Source organism: Lepus europaeus, chromosome 17 (genome assembly GCF_033115175.1).
Source record: "Lepus europaeus isolate LE1 chromosome 17, mLepTim1.pri, whole genome shotgun sequence".
Taxonomy (NCBI): Eukaryota; Metazoa; Chordata; class Mammalia; order Lagomorpha; family Leporidae; genus Lepus; species Lepus europaeus.
This window is the reverse complement of record NC_084843.1, coordinates 6,771,322-6,791,404: the sequence shown is the minus strand read 5'-3', so window position 1 is coordinate 6,791,404 and position 20,083 is coordinate 6,771,322. Positions and strand designations below refer to the sequence as shown.

The following is a 20,083-nucleotide window of genomic DNA, read 5'->3' as shown; positions in this document are numbered from 1 at the left end:
ATAAATCTTTAAAAAATCTCGCGTTCCCAGTCCTTGCCGTGTAGCGCGACAGCCAAGCTCGCGCAGTCGGAAGAGTGTGCCACGGCGCCCGCCAGCCGTGCTGCGAGCACTCGCCCTCACGCTGGGGGACTGCTCAGGCCTCTTCCCGTGAGTGATGGGCGCAGGGCCTCCACGCAGTCCCCGCGGAACGCTTATTCTGCTGCTGCCTGGGAGCCCTCGGCACGCGCTCTGCCCCCACGCCTGTCAGTCACCTGGAGCGCGGGCATTGCCCCCGCCTGGCTTGTCTCCTCCATCCCTCCCTGCAGAGGTTTCTAATCTAAGCAGATCTATTAGACGTTTGTACATTTTCTATCTTGTCTACGAATTTCTTTCCTAATTATAGTTAAGAAGGTATTCTTTTTTAAAAAAAAATTCATTAATTGAATTTGAAAAGCAGAGTGACGGTGATCTTCTCTTCGCTGGTTTACTCCCCATGTGGCCTCAATGCCTGGGACTGGTCCAGCCCAAAGCCAGGAGCCTGGAACTCCATCCGGGTCTCCCATGTGGGTGACAAGGTTCTGGGTACTTGAGCCATCGCCTGCTGCCTCCCAGGCACAGATCAGCAGGGAGCTGGGATTGGAAGCAGGGCCAGGACTCAAACCCAGGCTCTCTGAGGTGGGACGAGGGTGTCCTGGGCCGCAGGTGTCTTCACCCCTGCACCAAACCCTGAACGTGAGAAGTTTACTGAGATGCAGCTCACACATCACACATCGCCTGCAGTGCAGAGCCCGACACGTTCGTTCTCTTCACACACCTTCGCCCTTGGTGGGTTCTAGAACGTTCGCGTGAGCTCAGAAGGAGCCCTGTATCCTTAGCCTCCCTCCCCAGACCTGAGCCACCACTGATCTGCTTCCCGTCGCTGTGGGCAGACCTGGTCTGGACGTTCCGTGTGAGTAGAACCACATCCTGCTGGTCTTTCCTGCTGACCCCGGTCCCTCTGCAGAAAGTTTCCAGGTGCACCCACACGGTGGCGCGTGTCTGACCCTCACTCTTCCCTAGGCTGAGCTAGACACCACTATAGTGGACGGCACTGGGCCTAGCGACTGGGACAGCAGCACCCCGTGTCCGTGTGCCCGGGACAGCTGTACCCCGTGTCCGTGTGCCCGGGACAGCTGCACCCCGTGTCCGTGTGCCCGGGACAGCTGCACCCCGTGTCCGTGTGCCCGGGACAGCAGCACCCCGTGTCCGTGTGCCCGGGACAGCTGCACCCCGTGTCCGTGTGCCCGGGACAGCAGCACCCCGTGTCCGTGTGCCCGGACAGCTGCACCCCGTGTCCGTGTGCCCGGGACAGCAGCACCCCGTGTCCGTGTGCCCGGGACAGCTGCACCCCGTGTCCGTGTGCCCGGGACAGCAGCACCCCGTGTCCGTGTGCCCGGACAGCTGCACCCCGTGTCCGTGTGCCCGGGACAGCAGCACCCCCTGTCCGTGTGCCCGGACAGCTGCACCCCGTGTCCGTGTGCCCGGGACAGCAGCACCCCCTGTCCGTGTGCCCGGACAGCTGCACCCCGTGTCCGTGTGCAGCAGCACCCTGTGTCCATGTGCCCGGGACAGCTGTACCCCATGTCCATGTGCCCGGGACAGCAGCACCCCCTGTCCGTGTGCCTGGGACAGCTGCACCCCGTGTCCGTGTGCCCGGGACAGCAGCACCCCGTGCCGGTGTGCCCGGGACAGCAGCACCCCCTGTCCGTGTGCCTGGGCCCCAGCTCCGCCCGCTCCTGACTGCAGCTTCCTGCTAACGCACAGCCCGAGAGGCAGCAGGTGACGGCTCAAGTGGACTCCCTGCCACCCGCGTGGGAGACCGGCTTGAGTTCTTGGCTCACAGATTCCGCCTTGGCCCAGCTCAGCTGCCGTGGGCATTTGGGGAGTGAGCTAGTGGATGGGAGCCCTGTCTGTCCGTCCCTCAAAAAGACAAGACATTTCAAAGGATTCCGTCATGTGGGTATGCCACAGTTGTTGTCCACGCATTTGCTGATGGACATTTGGGTTGGTTCTGTATTCTGCCTGTCAGGCGTAAGGACGTATTTCTAAGTTTGTGTGTGGACACGTGGCATCCTGTGTCTCGAGTGTGTGGCTCGTTTTCCAAAGCACTCACCAGCACTTGGTGTTGTGCGTCTGGCCCTGGGGTCCTCGCCGTCCCTGCGGCTGTGAAGTGGGGTCGCAGGGGGTTGTCCTTTGCACTTCCCCGAGGACGAGAGCAGTCGAGCGTCTTCGCCCATGCTTGGTGTGTCTTCCTGGAGAAGTGTCCGTCCAGACCCTCGGCCTGTTTTTCAGTCGGGCAGCTCTCTGCTTCCTAGACGGTGCCTCTGGCTCAGAGAAAAACAATCTTCCATCCACTGGCTTACTCTCCAAAAGGCCACAATGGCCAGAGCTGGGCCAGGCCAAAGCCAGGAGCCTGGAATTCCATCTGGGTCTCCGTGTAGGTGGCAGGGGCCCAGCACTTGGGCCGTCTTCCGCTGCCTTCCCAGGTGTGTGTACAGGAAGCTGCAGTGGAAGTGGCGCAACCTGCACCTGAACTGGGGCCTGTATGGGATGCCGGCGCCACGCGCAGCGGCTTAGCCCACCGCGCCACAGCACCTGCCCCCGTCCTCCCGCCCTTTTATGAAGGCCTGACCCTACTCACAAGGGCTCCACTCTCTTGGTTTCGCCTCCTAAAAGCCCCTGTCCTAGCCCCATCACATGGGGGATTGAGTTTCAGTCCGGCCATCTTGAGGGCCCTGCGCCATGGCTGAGCCTGCTCGCCCACGCACGCCAGTGTTTTCTGTCTTCAGCAGTGCAGCAGCTGTCAGCGCGTGGGCTTTGCACTCCGCCATTAAATTTATCAGTGAGAGTCATACTTTTTTTAAAATAAATACTTATTTTCATCTACTTGAAAGAGCGAGAGAGAGAGAGATCAGATGCGGATACTGATCTTCCGTCTGAAATGCCCACAACAGCCAAGGCTGGACCCGGCTGAAGCCAGGAGCCTGGGACTCCATCCGGGGCTTCCATGTGGATGGCAGGGCCCTCGCACTCGAGCCATGGCTGCTGCCTCCCCGGGGCGTCAGCAGGGAGCTGGATCAGAAGCCGAGTGCCTGGGACTCACCTGTGCACCTTGCTATGGGAGCGGCCGCAGCCCAGCACCCACCCCCTGAGCACTTTGTTCTTTCTGATGCTATTGTAAATGAAATTGCATTCCTGAGAGAGACAGAGAGAGACGGGTGTGTGTGTGTGTGTGTGTGTGTCTTCCATCCGCTACTTCATGCCCCAACTGGCCGCAGTGGCCAGGCTGAAGCCAGGAGCCTGGAACTCTACTTGGGTCTCCCACGTGGGTAACATCTGCTTCCCCAGGCACATTAGTGGGAAGCTGGATTAGAAGCAGAGCTGCTGGGACTGGAACCAGTACTGTGATGTGGGATGCCAGCATTGCAGCGGTGGTGTGACCCGCTGTCACTGTGCCACACCGCCGGCCCCAGTGTAGACATGGTTTTAAAACAACACGTCAGACTATGTTTTTCTTGGGCAAGCTCAAGGCCAGCGTGCCGAAAGTCACAGGTGGTGCAGCAGGTGGATCCTGACGGCCCACCTCCCCCTCTCCTCTCCCCGCAGCTGCTTGGTGACGGCTCCTTGCTTTGCTTCCTTTGGGTTCAGATGAGAGGCGGGAGCAGAGAGAGGGCACTGAGGCAAATCTGTTCTGCCTCTTCTTCCTTGAGGCCTGGGGCTGGCGGAGAGAAAGGCCTGCAGGTTCCCACAGTGTGCCCCTTCATAGGAGGGGAGCAGAGGTCAGGGAGAGTAGCCCTCCCCCAGCCACAGCCAGGAGGGCCCCAGCTCAGCACACAGCAGCCGGAGAGGCTTCCTGGAGGAGGCGAGGTTTGAGCCGCGTCTGGAGGAATGCAGGTGCACAGCCCACTGCAGGGGAGGAAGCGGTGAGGGCAAGGGGGCCGCCGGTGGGGAAGGGCCGCGCGCTCCCCCAGCTCTCAGAAAACCTAAGTTAAAGGTATGCTCACTCAACCAGGGAGCGCCTGGGCCAGCCGTAACGGGTTTACGGGCCCTGTCTCGCAGGTGTGAACACGGTCACTTGTCTGCAGGCATGTGGGTCCCTCTGAGAACTGTTCTAGGAGAAACTTGGGGGTCACCAGGTGTGAGTGGCATGCTCTGGGGGCCGTGTCTGCCGCCTCCCTGTCAGGACGGACTGAACAGCTCTCCTGTCGCTGACCGTGAACTTGCGGACATTCAGCCCTGGCCAGCCGGCCCCAGCCAGCTCTGCAGCTGCTTAACCTGTGTGGGGTCTCATGACCCCTCTGGGGTGAGTGGGGGTCGGCGATGTGGACCCCAGCTCGGCCCCCCGTACTCGAGCACAGCTGTGGTCCCGAGGCCCCGAGAGAGGAGACCACATGGGTATTGCTCAGAGGGGCCTTGGTCACGCGGCCATGCAGTGGCGGGCGGGGGGAGCAGAGGGCTTTCCACGTGGGGTGCAGATGGGGCAAAGGCATCCCCGTGTCCTGAGAAACGTCCCCAGCAGGAACGTGATCCAGAATATTCCCCAACGCCGCCCTCTGACCCTTGTGGAACTGCTCATTGTTGGGGGGACCCCTCCCCTTCAGGAAGCCGGGTCCCCAGAGGTCCACGAGCTGCTCCTGATCTCTGGACACGCGGGCAGCCTCACCAGGGCTCACAGGCTGCCCGGACCCTGGGACCACCGGGAGGGGCCCCTCAAGGGGGGCGTGGCATGGGGAGTTCCCTGGGGGCTCGGCCAGCAGCCGCTGTCGCCTCCTTTTCTCTGGCGCCAGCCCCTGCGCCTCCACCTTCAGCTGCCGGGTTCCACGGAAACACTTTTCTCCGCCTTCCTGACTCGGTTTCCCCTCAGCCGGCACTCCGGCCACGCCCCCACGGGGCCCTGCACTGCCCCCGCCCCCGTGCTCTGTCCCCTCCGCATCTGCTTCGTGGCCTTTGCTCCGGTTGTTTGCTCTCAAGTGTGGCTGAAACCCACTCTCTGATTAAAAAAAGAAAGCTAAGAACTGTTTGCTCGGGGGTCTCAGGCTGGCTGCTGAGCCCACAGACCCCACCCCGGAGCGGGGGTGATGCTGCAGCATGGACTGCCGGCTCTGTGGTGATGGGGCTGCCAGACCCCAGCGGATCTGGGCTGAGCCGCCGTGAGAACCCAGGCTCCACCGTGGCAGTGCCGCCTGCCCCACTGCCCACCCCGCCCAAGTGCCGCCTGCCCCACTGCCCACCCCGCCCAAGTGCCGCCTGCCCCACTGCCCACCCTGCCCAAGTGCTGTGTAAGTCGGGAGAGCGAAAGGCCAAGGAGGTCCCACCTGTGAGTGGGTGCGAGTTGAGGGTGGGGCCCCGGAGGCCGCCGTGGGCACAGCCCGTGTCCCCCCCCCAGGCGGGCACAGGGGCCAGCTGGTCTTCCGGGTTTCTGTCTGTAGTCACCTGTGCTTTTAGAATTTCATTAAATACAGCCTTTTCACAAATGCATTTGCAAGGCAGAGAGAGGACAAAGACCTTTCATCCTCTGGTCCAGTCTCCGAGCGCCTGCGGCGGCTGGGGCCAGGCCAGGCTGCAGCCAGGGGCCCGGAGCTCAGTCCAGGTCTGCCATGTGGGTGGCAGAGACCAGGGACCCAGGCACTTGGGCCCTCACTGCCGCCTCCCAAGGTGCACGCTAGCAGGGAGCTGGGGTCACGCAGACCCAGGCGCTCCGCAGTGGGATGTGGGTCTCCTAGGCGACATCTTAACTGCTACCTCATGCCTGCCCTGTGCTTTTTAATTTTAAAAGAATTACAGGGGCAGTGCTGTGGCACCGCAGGTTAAGCCGCTACAAGGTTCCACAAACACACACACAAAGACCCCCGGCCCTGGGGTCTGGCTGCGCAGAGATCCCACGATGCGGGACAGCGGCCTTTCCCAGGGTGACGGGCCATGTCCTGCCGGTTGGTAGCTGTTCCTGGGGTGGGGGGCGCTGGGGAGAGCCTGGGCCACCCTCAGCAGGGGGCAGGGAGCTGAGGAGGGAGGGCCTAGGTGATGAGCACCAGCCATGTGGCCGGTGGAGTGTGGTCATAACCGCAGTGGCTAGGCAGGGCAGCAGACAAGCACTCTGCCCTGATGCCACGGGCGCCAGCAGGCTTCTGCCGTGACCTGTGTGTGCAGCGGGAGCTTCACGGCCTCCCTCGGGGGCAGAGGTGCCAGACACCTGCTCCTGCCCAGCGCGGCTGAGATCCGAGGGATGGCCAAAGTGGCTGGGGCTCCTGCCGCATACGGAGCCTGCGCCCGGCTCCTCTCTCTGCACACGAGCCGCTCACTTCAGGGCTAAGCAGGGCGTGCATTAGGGCTCCTGAGCCACCTGCAAAGGCAGGGCCCAGCAGCAAGATGTAGATTTCAGCTGTGACGAAATAATGTGGGCTCACCCTCCTGCGGGGCTGTCCTGGCGGGGGAACGTGGCCCAGGCTCCCAGGGAGGGTCCCAGAGCCAGGCAGGGCTCCCCCCACTCTAGCCTGTCAGCCGTCCTTGGCCCCTGAGTCCATCCCCGGTCCGTCCTTGTTCTCCTGACCAGGGCAGGACCTTGCGTGCCCCAGGCCGGCCTGCATCCCCGCGATGCCCACCACCGCGGCCCCTCTGGTCCGCAGGCGCCCGCGTGCAGCGGCCCCGCGCCCGGCTGGCTGTGAATGCGTCCCTTATTCCTGATGCTGCCGGCCGCTGGGCCCTCGGCGCCTCAGACTGGCGGGCTCCGGGGCTGTCCGCCTGCCAGGCCCAGTCATCGGACTTCATGTTCCAAGGCCAAGTCCTTTCAGGAAAGTTCTTTCCACCTCACCCCCCCTCCGTAGGAAAACAGCCGTGCCGTCGGCTGCTTCCGCAGGTTTACCCCGTCAGGCTTCCCACACAGGAGCGGGGCCAGCTCGGCGGCTCCTTCCAGGTCAGACTCGTGCTCTCCCCCTCTGTCTGTCTGTCTGTCTGTCCTCCGGCCCTGGCAGGGGTGGGAGATGGTGGAGAAAGCATTGCAGAGCTGGCCTTGGCCCAGGAATGCAGCCGGCTGCCAGGATGTGGCTGCCACACGTGGCCCCCATGTGAGGCCACAGGGACCTCCCGCTTGGGCCGTGGCCTCACTGCCGTCCCCCCCTCTGCTCATCACGGTTAATAATCCCCTTCCCACCCTGTCCCCGCAGTGGGCGGAGGGCGCTGAGTCTGCTCTGGACTTGGCCTGTGTGTCCTGGAGCCCAAGGTTTGCAGGGCCTGTGTCGGGGTAGGAGGGGCCTTTCTGGTGGCCAAGGGCACCCTCCCTGACCCACAGCTCTAGTCCTGCTGAGAGGCAGCTGCCGCGGTGAGCGTCTCCAGGGGCCTCAGGACAGCCACTCTGTGCCCCCTGTAGGGGATGCCCACAGCCCCCACCCAGCCTCTGCCCCCCACACCTCGGACAGGACTGGGCACCCCCAGGACAGAAGGTGCAGGAGGCCAGGATGACATCGGTCCTGTCTGCCTGCAGCTCCTCGGCCCCACGGTCCCCACTGAGCCCCGGTGTGGCCCAGCACTGCTGTCTGCCTGCCCTGAGACTCGTGGGAGGTGACAGCCCCTTCCTGAGCTGGCCTCCCTGCCCACCAAACACAGACCAGGGCACCACAGCCCACAAACCCAGGGATGAGTGGGCTTCTGGCCCCGGCCAGGCCCTCCACCCCAGGAGGGCACCCTCTCATCTCCTGGCTGCCTCGTCGAGACAGGCTTCCTGCTTCTTGGCCAGGCCTGAGAGGCCTTGCCTGGGGCCAATGACCTTTCTGTCCCATGTCCATAGTCCCAGCAGGAGGAATGCCCTCTCCCAGGCTGGCTGTGTGCAAGGAGAGGTGAGGGCAGGGTGGTCACGGAGACCTGGCAGGTGGGCATGAAGGGCCTCCCCGGCCTGTGCGTGACGGGGGAGCTGGGGCCAGGAGGGAAGATCCCGCGCCTGAGTGTCAGCCCGCAGAGGGCTTACAGGAAGCAAAGACCCAGCACAGTGGGCTTCGCTGGGAGGTGGGTCCGAGCCTGGGGGCTCTCAGGGCGGAGTCTGTGCTGCCCCCTGGTGGAAGAGACTGGGAGGGCAGGGCTCCTCGGCCGGGCAGCCTGACTCCCACCCCTGCTTTCGCCAGGTTCCTCTGGAAACCCAATCTACAATAGAGTCAGGGTGGACGCTGAGCTCCGGAGAGCGGAAGGGACTTGCTCAAGACCACCCTGCAGGCTGTGCCGACTCCCGAGTCTGCCCTTCTGCTGCCGACTCTGGGTTTGTTCTGGTCTGGTTTCTTGGGGAGCTTAGGCAGATGGTGGATATCAGTTTCCTGCCTTCTAATCTCCCAGTGCTATGCATTCCCCTCTTGGTGCTGCTTTGGCTGCACCCCAGGTCTGTGGCTGCAGTGAGCAGCAAACAGCACCGGTCTGGGCCTAACAGAGCCGAGCGACAGCGTTTTCCCGCCCACTCGCGTGCGTCTGAGTAGCAGAGTTGACCCCGCCTGCTGAAGACCTTTGTTTAGGGACCAGCACATCCACCTGCCCTCCTCCCTTCTCCCCCATCGTAACACGCACCGGCTGAGTCAGCATGCAAGCTTACCTGGAAAAATAAGTAACAGCAGGAAACCAGATGGCTAGGGTGAGGGGCGTGAGCCCTGCGGGACGTGACACCATGAAGCAAAGCCTGTCCGTGCCCTGCAGTGAGGCTGGGGCCGGCTGCCTGTCTCCCCCAGGCAGGATAGCACTGCCGATGGCGTCGGGGCCTGCTCCCGGGGATGTCGGCCCCTTGGCACCCTGGGGAGGAGGTAGCATCACCTCGTCCACACTACCCTGTGGTTTGTGAATGCCAGCACCCCAGAGCCCACTGCAGACGGTGAGGCTCAGTGGTCGCCGGCTGGGAGCTGGGCTGAGAAGGTTGAGGGGAGAGGGAGTTGCTGGTGCCGAGCCCTGAGCCTGGCCGCTGCCCTCTGACTGCCGGCTGTCCCTGGCGGCCCCAGTTGCTCGTCCCTCCCACGCCCTCCTGGGGACCCTGGGCCCCGGTCGCCATCGTGTGCCCCCCACAACCGGCGGCGCTCTGGGGCTGCTGCAGCCGCTTCCCAGCCGTTCTGAAGGCCTCAGGGCAGGCCTGATGGGGGCCGGTCTGTGGCCTCCCAGGGGCTGCTGCACGTCAAAGCGACCTTGAGTGGCCGTCCTGCAGCAACGCCGGAGAGGCAGCTGAAGGAAACGGGGTCCATCTGGGGCCGCCCTGGGTGCAGCGGCCCATGGGAGCCGGGGCAGCTTGGTGGGGTCCCTGCAGGCACAGTGGGCCCATGGGAGCCGGGGCAGCTTGGTGGGGGTCCCTGCAGGCACAGTGGGCCCGTGGGAGCCGGGGCAGCTTGGTGGGGTCCCTGAAGGTACAGTGGGCCCCCACGGCTCAAATGAATGCCCCCTCCCTGGGCCGCTTTGTGGATTTGCAAGGTGCTGATGCCTGGCCCATGGCTGATGCTCTGGCCGCCCGCAGGTTCACTGGGGCCCCTGGTTGGTGCCTCAGTTTCCCTGTCTGTAGACAGAGTGGATGAGCACTGCCCCTCCTGGGCCCTGCGGTGTAAGTACAGGCAGGCTTGGAGCCCCTTGGGCACACAGGCCCTGACGCCCTTGTGGGTGGGGGGTCGGCGTCTGCCCAGGGCCAGGCTCTGGTCACCTCTCGGGTGCAGCCTGTGCCCCGATGTGAGCCCTGAAGGGTTGCAACCCAAAGACCCCCAGCTGTCAGGTGTGAGGGCTTTTCCCCTTCTGACTGGGTCTGGCCCTGGGATCTGAGCCCAGCCCTCCTCCCCACCCCCACGTGCAGCTGATCCCGCACTACCCCCCAGGAGGGATGTGATGACTTCCCCAGGGGGAGGCCACCGTGGATGCTGACTGGCTGGCCCCTGGGGTCTCTGTCCAGAGGGACTCACGGGACACCTGCGTGTGGCGGGTGGCTGGGCAGGAGGCCTATGTCCAGCTGCTGTGAGGGATCGTGGTGGCAGGAGCCACAGCCCCAAGGACACCTGGGCTGACCTGGGCCGGCCTTGCCCTGTACTTGACTGACACGGTCTGCGGAGCAGGTGGCATTTGCCGTGCCCACCCGCGTATTTGGCTCTAGACTGGCCTGTAGGCACTGTCCCACAGCTGGTGAGCTGCCAGGCCTTGGGTCTGCTGGACTAGAGGATGACCTTGACCTTGCTGCCTTGTCCATCCCACCCATGGGGCCGCAGGCGCACAGCACCAGGAGCCCTGCTGTGTATGTCCCCATGCAGCACTGCCACGGCCCCCGGGAGCCCCCGAGGTTGGCGCCCGCACCCCTCTGCTCCCGGCTCCCCGCAGCTCGCTTCCGTGCCCGCGGGTGTGTCAGGCAGGCACCTGTCCTCCTCCCGGCCCACAGCTGTGCGGAGCAGGTGCGCTGCACTAGAATCCACGACCACCTCCCTTTTTGCTGTCAACAGCCCTGCCGTGACCTCGCCATCCCTGTCGCTCCCTCTTGGTTCAGCAAAGCTTGCTGCGGGCCACGGTGCGCGTGAAGTCTGCACACGGGCCAGTCTACAGTTAAGGAGCTGCCTGCACTGGGCTTGGAACTTGCTGCTCTCTGTGGATCTTTTTTTTTTTTAAAGATTTATTTATTTGTTTGAGAGGCAGAGAGAAGTCTTCCATCTGCTGATTCACTCCCCAAATGGCTGCAACAGCCAGGAGTGAGCCAGAACGAAGCCAGGAGCTTCTGGGTCTCCACATGGGCGCAGGGGCCTGAACACTTGGGCCATCCTCCACTGCTCTCCCAGGCACGTTAGCAGGGAGCCAGATCTGAAGAGGAGCAGCCGGGACTCGAACAGGCACCCATATGGGATGCCGGCACTGCGGGCTGGGGCTTTAACCTGCTGAGCCACGGCACCGGCCCCTCGCTGTGGATGTTAACATCACCAGTCCAACAGTGCCCTCCACTTGCCGCCCAGGGGCTTCACAGGGTTTGTCGAGGTGGGCATTTAGCCCAGGGGTTGAGGTGCTCACATCCCACACCTGAGGATCTGAGTTCAGTTCCCAGCTCCGGCTCCCGACTGCAGGCCCTGGGAGGCAGCAGTGTTGACTCAAGTCCTTGGGTCCCTGCCACCCACATGGGAGACCTGGATTGGGTCCCAGCTCTGCATTGGCCCCAGCCTAGGCTCGGCAGTCACAGGGATTTGGGAAGCGCGCCAGCAGGTGGCAGATCTCTCCTCTCTCCCTCCATCTCTCAAACAGAAGTTTGTGGAAAGATGGAACTAAGATACACGTACCGTGGGCGCACAGAAATGCAGTTCATGCCCAGTTTCTTCAGAGCACAGCGCCCATCCTCTGTGACTGGAGCCGCGTGATGCCGCCCGGCACAGCCGCAGACCCCTGTCCCGGCGGGGTGGGGGGTAACCCGTGAACCGCAGTGCCCACGGCAGCCGGCCTCGGGAGGGCTCGCTCAGGGCTGGGCGGGGACGTGCGGGAGCTGCTACAGGCCCTCCACCCCGGGTCCCTGTCAGCCCCTGGGGTCACTGCCTCCCTGTCCGTGAGGGGCCCACGAGTGCCCAGTTAGGAAGTGACAGGTGATCAGTCGGGACCCTCGGCACTGGCGTTAAGGTGTTTGGTTTCTGGTTTAGGGAGGACAGGCCTGCCTCTTCCTCTGGGCTACCACATTGGCTCCTGGGGTCACCCTGCAACGTGGGGGGGACCAGCGGGGGCGGGTCCTGGAGATGAGGAGGGCCCCCTTCCCAGGGGCGTCCTCAGAGACGGGGTATGTGCAGTGTTGGAGCTAATGCTAAACTCCTGCAGTGCGGCTTGTTAGACGTGGGCTCGGAAACCCCGCTGGGACTTTGTGGCCAGCCGGAGCCCCACCGGCCCACCCCAGGCCTGTGGCTGCTTCTGTCTCCTGTAGGAGGCAGGGGAGGGGAGAGCCCAGGGCCACCTACCCCCCTGTCCTGGCAAGCGGCGACAAGGCTGCCGCGCAGGAGCGAGCACACCCTAGCCCTACACTGTGTGGACGGCTCGCCAGGTGCTGGGAGGACAGGGCCAGGGCCCGGCTGGCTGTCTTGGGGCCACGTAACAGGCGCCACAGCAGAGGGCCAGGGGCCTGCGCTTTGGGAGGAGCAGCCTCTGAGCTGCTGCAGAGCCCCTGCTGGGCCTGTGGCCCCGCCACCCACCAGGGGCCTGTGGCCCGAGCCTCCCCAGCCGTCTAACCCGGTGCAACCTGCAGGGTTCCCCTTTTCGCTTTGGCTGCCAGGGAACGCTGGGCTCGTTCCGTTCAGTTTTGTTTTTGGCTCAGAACCCCAGGCCTCTGTTGCGGGTGCTTCGGATCTTCCTCGCTGTGGTTTGGAGCCCCTCTCTCTTCCTGGGGGTCTCCTCCTATAAATATGACCCGGCCCTTCTAGGCCACTGGGAGGCTGTAAAAACAACAATAACGGAGACTGAAGTGGCCCGGGCTTTCCACAGCCCTCCCGGGCAGGGCTCCTCTTGGGCGCCGCCCAGGACCTCGGCCTCCCGCTCGTCCCTGAGCTCACACTGGCCATGCGTGGGCCCCCTCGTGCGGGCTCCTGTGTTGCCCTCCCCCGCGCCTGCGCCCGAGTCCCTTCCATCTCAGGCGGGCGCAGTCTCTGCGCTGCTTCGTCGGGGTCCTCAGAGCACAGAAGATGGAGACTCGCTTGTGCCTCTCTCGGTTGGGTCTGTGACCAGGAGCTGGGCCTCGTAGCCGCCGCTGTGTGTACGTACGTGCAGGTGCGTCCTGGCGCCGTGGGCGTGTCTGCCGCCCTGGATGTGTCCCGTCGCTGTGGGCCGTGGTGCGCATTCCGCTGCCGTGCGCGTGTCCTGGTGTGGGCGCGCCCCTCTGCCGCCATGTGGGCCTGGCCAGGGCCCAGTCCTCACAACGGGTGGGGCGTCTCCACCCTGGACGTTGGGCTGGGTGTGCTGAGAGCCCACTGGACCACTCCCTCAAAGGTGCCCGTCCTGGGTCTTTCCCTGGAGCCCTGCGAGCAGGTGGCGGCTGCACAGCGCTAAGCTCAGACCGTCCCTTCCCTGGAACCAGAGCTCCACGCGTGGGGCCCTAAGCGGCATCCGGCAAAGGGCAGCAAGGCCCACCGGCAGGGGCGCCCGTGCGGCGTGGGGACCGTGACACGGGAGAGCTCCAGCAGGACAGGGCTCTGCCACGTGGAGCTCCCAGGGGACCCTTCCATGGCCCTGGCCCCGGTTTCTTCACCTGTCACCTGGGAGTTCGATGCCCTAGACCCTCAAATAGTGGGACCCCAGCCACCCCGGGACCATCGAGGGCCAAGCTGAGCACCAGGGAGGAACCCGGGGGCCCCCTCTGTACCCTCCCGTGTTCCTGGGCCGCCCAGGGAAAGTTCGGAGCAGCCCTGTGAACAGGTCTCTGGGCTGACTGGGCTGGACAGCGGTGTCTCCCTTCCCCCCCAGGGCCTGGAAGGGAGAGGGGCGGGGCGCAGGTCAACTTCTGGGGCCTCTTGGCGCTTGGAATCCCCTCTGCGGGGGCTGGACCTGCTCTCCAAGCTGAGTGCACACCAGGTGCTCACCGTGTTTTCATCAGAACGTTGCACACAGTGCCGGGGCTCTGCTGCTCGGCCGCCAGCCCCCAGCTCCTGCAGGGTGAATCCAGGCGAGGCCGCTGGCTCCCAGGGAGGCCTGGACCAGGCGGCTCCAGCCTCAAGTCCAGGTGGTGAAGGCCACTCACCGTTTGAGCGGCTGCTTTGTCGGCCCCAGGGCGCGGGCGGCTCCAGGTCTGGGCTGCCGGGAAGCCTCAGGCGAGGCCCCAGGGGACCCAGGCTGCCTCCTCTGTCCCAGAGGCCTGCGGAGTGGCCCATGTCATCCCTCTCCTGGCGCAGGGGCTGCAGGTCGGCTGCCCGGGACTTGCCCGGCGGCCTGCCTGGGCGCCCAGCCTCCGTGCTCTGGCCAGAGCCCGTGGAGACAGTTGGGCCTCAGGACCTGGCCGCGACAGAGAGCAAGCCCAGGGCAAGTGTCCCCTGGAAGCCAGAGCCGGCCGTGAGGACCCTGGTCACGAGCAGGCCCGTTCAATCAGCCACCAGACCGAGTGTCTGCCGTGTCCATGGCCACCTGCCCGAGGGATCTCGCGCTGTCCTTATCTGTCCACCCGCTCCAGCACCTGCTGTCCCCCTGCTGGGGCCATGCCTGGTGCCAGCTGCATCCTCTGAGCGGGGGAGGGGCCCCTCACAGCGCCACTCTAGGTGAGAGAAGGGAGGCTCACAGGTGGCTCCCTGCTCAAGGTCACAGAGAGGTCAGGCCCAGCCCAGGCCCCTCTGCCACGCCCACCGAGGGAGGGCTTCTCTCCCCTGCCCCCTGCAGGAGGCCCTGTGAGGTTTCTGGGGAGGCCAGGCCCAGAGGCACAAGGAGGGCATGAGAACCTGTATCTGTGTGGACCCATGGGAGTCTTGGGGTGTGACAGCTGCAGCGGGGCAGGTGCTCAGAGCCTGCTGCTCTGGGGTGCCCTTCCCGGGACACCACCAGCCCCTCGGGAAGCACCCCTTCTTGTGTCCCAGATGCCTTGCAGGGCCCCCCTGCTGTGTGTGTGAACTGCAGGGGTGAGGGGTGCAGGGTGAGCCATGGCAGGTGCCCCATGGGGCTCACGAGCAGTGGCGGTGGCCGTGCCCGCGGGCAGGCAGCACTGGGGGCAGCAGGCAGGCCGGGTTCTGTGGCTTTGGGAGGGGGAGGGGTGATGATACCCTGAGTAAGCCCTTTCCTCTGCCTCAGTTTACCCCCCTGGGCCTCCTGCAGGAGAGGCTGGGTGCTTCCAGCTGAGGACGGCTCAGCAGGGGTGAGGCTCAGATAGCTCGGCCCTGCCCCCAGCCCTGCTCCGGGCCCATGCAGTGGGGAGGGGCGCACCCCCAGAGGCCACAGGGCAAGAAGTGGCGTGCTCCCCCACAGCCCACCTGTGTGGCTCTCACTGGGGAAGGTGTCTCTGGGTTGGGGGACGCTGAACCCCACCCCACTCTTAGTTCTGACAGTGTCCTTGAGAGAGGCAGCCCTGGGACGGATGAGCCAGTGTCACCACAGGGGGCTAGAGGTGGTGCTGGAGGCCAGGTCTGCCTTTGTCTGGGCCCCTGCGTTGCCAGCGCCCCCTGCTGGCCCATCACCGTGGCGGCCTGGTCCGCCGGTGGGTGGGAGGCAGGCAGGTGGCTTTCTTGTTTCCACAGACTCTGGGGGTGGGGATGCTCTGAGGGAGGGGTCCCCCCACCCGTTCCAGAGGCCAGGCTGCCAGTCTGGCAGTGGAGGCCGGCAGCTGACTGCCCCCATCCCGCCTGCTCCGGGCTGCCTGTCCGGGCGGCAGCACAGCCCCTGCCCTGGTGGGAGCCCTGAGTCCATAAGAGGCTCCGGCCAGTGGACGCCCCCGCCCTTGTCCCTGTCCCTCCCCTGGGCGGGGACCAGGGGCCTCAGAGGGGCCCTCGGCATGGCCTGCTTCAAGCCTGCGTGTGTACTTAGCCATTTTTTTGGACCGAGTGACTTAAAAAAAAAAAAAACTGGACATATTTTTTCTTTCAAAGATTTATGTATTTGAAAGGCAGAATGAGAGAGAGGGAGTCAGAGACAAGTCTTCCGTCCACTGGTTCACTCTCCAAATGGCTGCAATGGCCGGGGCTGGGTGAGGCTGAGGCCAGGAGCCTGGCGCTCCATGCTGGTCTCCCGCGTGGCTGGCAGGGGCCCAAGCGCTTGAGCCACCAGCTGTGTCCCAGGTGCGGGCGCAGGAGCTGGGTGAGATGCGGAGCTGCCAGGACGTGGGCTGGCGCTCAGACGTGGGCTGCAGGCTGCCCTCCCCAGAGAGCTTGCAGCTGCCTGAGAAGTCCCTGTGGGCGTGTGCTGCCTGGGCGTGGCACAGGCAGCTCTGCAGGCCGGCCGGACCCCCGCTCAGGGTGGCAGTGACATGCACTGGTCCTCCTGGCCCCCGGGTCCAGCCTGGGGAGGAACCGGGAGCAGACTCCATCCACCTTCCTCCCGGCCCCAGGCCGCAGGATCCCCAGGGGGCCGAGAAGTCCTTGAGTGAGGCTGGAGCCGGGGCTCCCGTTTGCTTGTGATCTCGAAGGCAGGGCCGGTGTGCGTGTCCTGCCCCCTGCACCCCGGAAGCTGTGGCTGGGTGAGGGGACCGGCTCTGCAGGAGGAGCTCCTGCCTGGTGCCCCGCCCAGGTCCTGGGAGCCCAGGGCACGGAGGGAAGAGGCCTGGGCGGGGGTCCTCGGGTCAGGCGGGCCCGTGCACCAGGCTGGGGCAGCTTCACTGTAGCCGCCAGGGGCGTCCCGGACTAACCTGCCGCCCTGCTCTCCAGGCCCAGTGACGAGCACCACCCAGAAGTGCGAGCCGATGGGTATGTGGACAACCTGGCAGAGGCTGTGGACCTGCTGCTGCAGCACGCACGCGAGTGACACGCCCCTCCCCCCGGCCGCGCCCAAGACCCTCCTTCCTGCCCTCTGCCATTCTGAGCCCCAGCCCCTGTGTGTTCCCTCCCGCAGTGGCGCTTGAGGGAGACCTGCTGGCTTCCCTCTGGGCTGGGCTGCAGGGTGCCTCTGGGAGCACCCCAAGTCCCCGACACCTGCACTTGCCGCGGGCGCCGCCTGATGGGGTTCAGAGACCCTTTGCCCACTGCCTCTGTATCAGCCCCCTGCAGCCCGGCCCCGCCCCCCTCACAGGCCAGGTCTGGGACCAGTGCTGGGGCTGCCTCCTTCCTGCGGGGACGCGTGCTGGCCTCTGTAGCTGGCATGTGCAGGAGCAAACTAACAATAAACAGCCTTGGACCACCGCCTTCGACTCCGACTGGCAGGGAGGGCCAAGGGTGGGGTCTGAGCAGGGTCTCGGACGCTGCCCCAGGCCTGCTGTGTGCCGCACCCCAACACCTGCTCCGACCCCTGAAACAGAGGAGGCTGATCCTCCCCTCACCCCAACAAGGCGGAGCAGGGCCACCGAGCCAACGAGCGCCTGGAGGCCTGGGGGCCGGCGAGGGGGGCGGGCGGTAAGCAGGGCTTTCTGGACCAAGGCGGCGGCAGCTTCGCCACCAGGTCCCTGGACCCGGACTGGCACCTCACCCGCGTTCCAGGCTTCAAGGTCGCTCAGCCAAGGGCGAGCCTGAGGGCTGTTTCTCCCCACACCCACCATGAGAGCAGGCGGGGTGCCACCTGTCGAAGCAGGTGAGAAAGTGCTGGGCCCGGAACAGAGAGGCAGAGGCAGAGACAGACAGAGAGAGAGAGGTCTTCCTTCCGCTGGTTCACTCCTCAAATGGCCACAATGGCTGCAGCTGGGCCGATCTGAAGCCAGGAGCCAGGAGCTTCTTCCAGGTCTCCCACACGGTGCAGGGGCCCAAGGACTTGGGCCATCTTCTACTGCTTTCTCAGGCCATAGCAGAGAGCCATATTGGAAGTAGAGCAGCCGGGTCTTGGATTGGTGCCCATATGGGATGCTGGCACTGCTTTTACCCGCTGCGCCACAGCACCAGCCCCAAGGCCGAGTCTCATTAGGACGAGAGGCCACTGGCCCGCTGAGTGTCACTGGCACCATAGGCCATAGCTGGAGGGGCTGGAGAGCGGCTCCTCTGCACAGCGCCCTCTGCAGGAAGGCGGGCGATGTGTGTTGGAGATGAGCAGAGGCCGCTTTGGAGCTGCTGCTGGGGGTGGGCTGCGGACCCCTGCCTTGTTGGGCAGAGAGCAGAGGAGCCGTGGGCCCAGCCAAGCGGTGGCTGTTATTTTACGGATAAAGACTTGGAGGTGCAGCGAGAAGAAGTGACTCACCCAGGGGCCCGGGGTAAGGGGGGGCCCTGCCTCCACACCCTCTCCAGCCCCTTCCCCACGGCAGCCCCAGCCCTGCCCCACACCTTTCCCTGGGATGGCGGGCTCCCCCGGGGGCCTCTGCTGCAGAGACCTGGAGCCCAGCAGAGCAGGTGCCAGGAGGGATGGGGTGGAGGCGTGCCTGCCCCCACCTTGAAGTTCCTCGGCCCACCCAGATGTAGCCCTGGGCCCAGTGTGCCTCTGAAGGGCTGTGTGGGGCCACCTCCCCCATCTCACCCATGCACAGCCCCACGCTCCCGACGGCTCCAGGGTCTGCAGCAAAGGCCCAGGAGGAGGGGCAGTGACATCCTGCCTGCATCTCCCTGGCCTCCTTCGGTTCAGATTGAACACCGGGGTCCCCGCAGGCTGAGGCGGGCCGGGCCCTGGCCTGGGAAGCCCGTGGGTGCTGGCGGGTGGAACTCGCGCAGGTTCGTCTTATTATTCCTTGAGGCAGAGCAAGAGAGACGGGTGCAGAAGATTGCCCATCTGCTGGTTTACTGCTCTAATGCCCACGACAGCCAGGGCTGAGCCAGGAATCCGGTCCAGGTCTCCCACCCGGTGGCAGGGGCCCAGGTACCTGTACTGTCACCGGCTGCCGTCCAGGCATGCACTGGCAGGAAGCTGGGAGGGGGAGTGCAGCTGGGACTCAGACCCACCCCTCTGACGGGTGACAGCGTCCTGGCTGCTGAGCGGACGTCCCTCCGGCTGCACCTGCGGGCACTCGGGAGGGACCAGACCGTGCTCCCAGCCCAGCGTGGTGCCCGCCCCAGCCTTCCTCTACACGGTGTCCTGGCTTCGATGAGAAAATGTACTGGGCACCTGGCTTTTATTTATTCATTCATTTTTTTTTTTTTTTTGACAGGCAGAGTGGATAGTGAGAGAGAGACAGAAAGGTCTTCCTTTTTGCTGTTGGTTCACTCTCCAATGGCCGCTGCAGCCGGCGCATCTAGCTGATCCGAAGCCAGGAGCCAGGTGCTTCTCCTGGTCTCCCATGGGGTGCAGGGCCCAAGCACTTGGGCCATCCTCCACTGCCTTCCCAGGCCATAGCAGAGAGCTGGCCTGGAAGAGGGGCAACCGGGACAGAATCCGGTGCCCCAACCGGGACTAGAACCCGGTGTGCCGGCGCTGCAAGGCCGAGGATTAGCCTGTTAAGCCACAGTGCCGGCCTTATTTATTCATTCTTTTAAGGTTATAAAAGTGGTCCAGGCTAGTGCCGTGGCTCGCTAGGCTAATCCTCGGCCTGCGGCGCTGGCACCCCGGGTTCTAGTCCCGGTTGGGGCACCGGATTCTGTCCCGGTTGCTCCTCTTGCAGTCTAGCTCTCTGCTGTGGTCTGGGAAGGCAGTGGAGGATGGCCCAAGTGCTTGGGCCCTGCACCCGCATGGGAGACCAGGAGGAAGCACCTGGCTCCTGGCTTCAGATCAGCGCAGCACCGGCCATAGCAGCCATTTGGGGAGTGAACCAACAGAAGGAAGACCTTTCTCTCTGTCTCTCACACTAACTCTGCTTGGCAAAAAAAAAAAAAGACAGTCCACTGTCATGGGAACTCTGAAGTGCAGAAAGCAGCCCACGGCACTCGGGTGCCAGCGCCACTCCTGTCACGGGATTTCCTCCTGGCTGCCTTTCCAGGGACTCCCTGGATGAGCCAAAGCCAGGCCGCCCGCCCGGCCTCTGCCTGCCAGGGCCCCAAAGGCGTGGTGGCAGGGAGGGGGCTGGCTCAGGACGCACCTCCCCCACAGCAGCCTTGCTTACCGTTTCTTGAATTGGCCCGGAGACCATTTTGTTTGAAAAAAGATCTGGTGCTTAAAGGAAAAACAAACCTGGAGTCAGAAGCGAGTGCCCCCAGGCCTCACTCCCCGAGGGCTCCTGGACGGAGCTGTGCTGCGCAGAATCCGTGGGCAGACAGAGGGAGGGGTTGGGGACTGAACCCTCAGCTCCCCTGCTCGCCGTGGAGGTCGGGCCGGGCACGGACCCACGCCGGCCGTGGTCCCAGCCGCACAGCTGAGCCGGTGGTCTCAGTGGCTACCCCAGAGGGTAGTCAGTGGGAGATCATGCTGGGGCCTTCTTAGGGGCGAGCCCGGGGGCGTGGCCTGGTTTCTGGGCTGACCCAGCCCTCCCCTGTCACAAGGTCCCTGCCCCCCCCCCCCCCCCAGGCTGGAGGGACCCCCGCCCACAGCGGGCTTGGGCAGTTCTTGCCTCCGCAGGGACTCCCACGGACTGGAGGGGCCGGAAGCCCCAGCCCACGCTGTCCCCGTGCAGAGCTGCTGCCGTGGGCCTGCCAGGTCACCACATCCAACAAAACCG

At 64.6% G+C, this 20,083-nt stretch overlaps 1 protein-coding gene across 2 annotated transcripts in view; it reads left to right on the top strand.

Moving 5' to 3' along the window:
• Window positions 1–16,763, top strand: part of LHPP (phospholysine phosphohistidine inorganic pyrophosphate phosphatase) — a 119,114-nt gene extending 102,351 nt beyond the window's left edge. The window contains exon 7 of one of the 2 annotated variants that reach the window (XM_062214235.1): window positions 16,293–16,763. In XM_062214235.1, coding sequence (XP_062070219.1) covers window positions 16,293–16,389 — 97 coding nt within the window. In that variant the 3' untranslated portion in view covers window positions 16,390–16,763. The remainder of the gene's footprint in view (window positions 1–16,292) is intronic. The other variant, XM_062214236.1, reaches the window with a different exon arrangement.
• The last annotated feature ends 3,320 nt before the right edge of the window (window positions 16,764–20,083 follow it).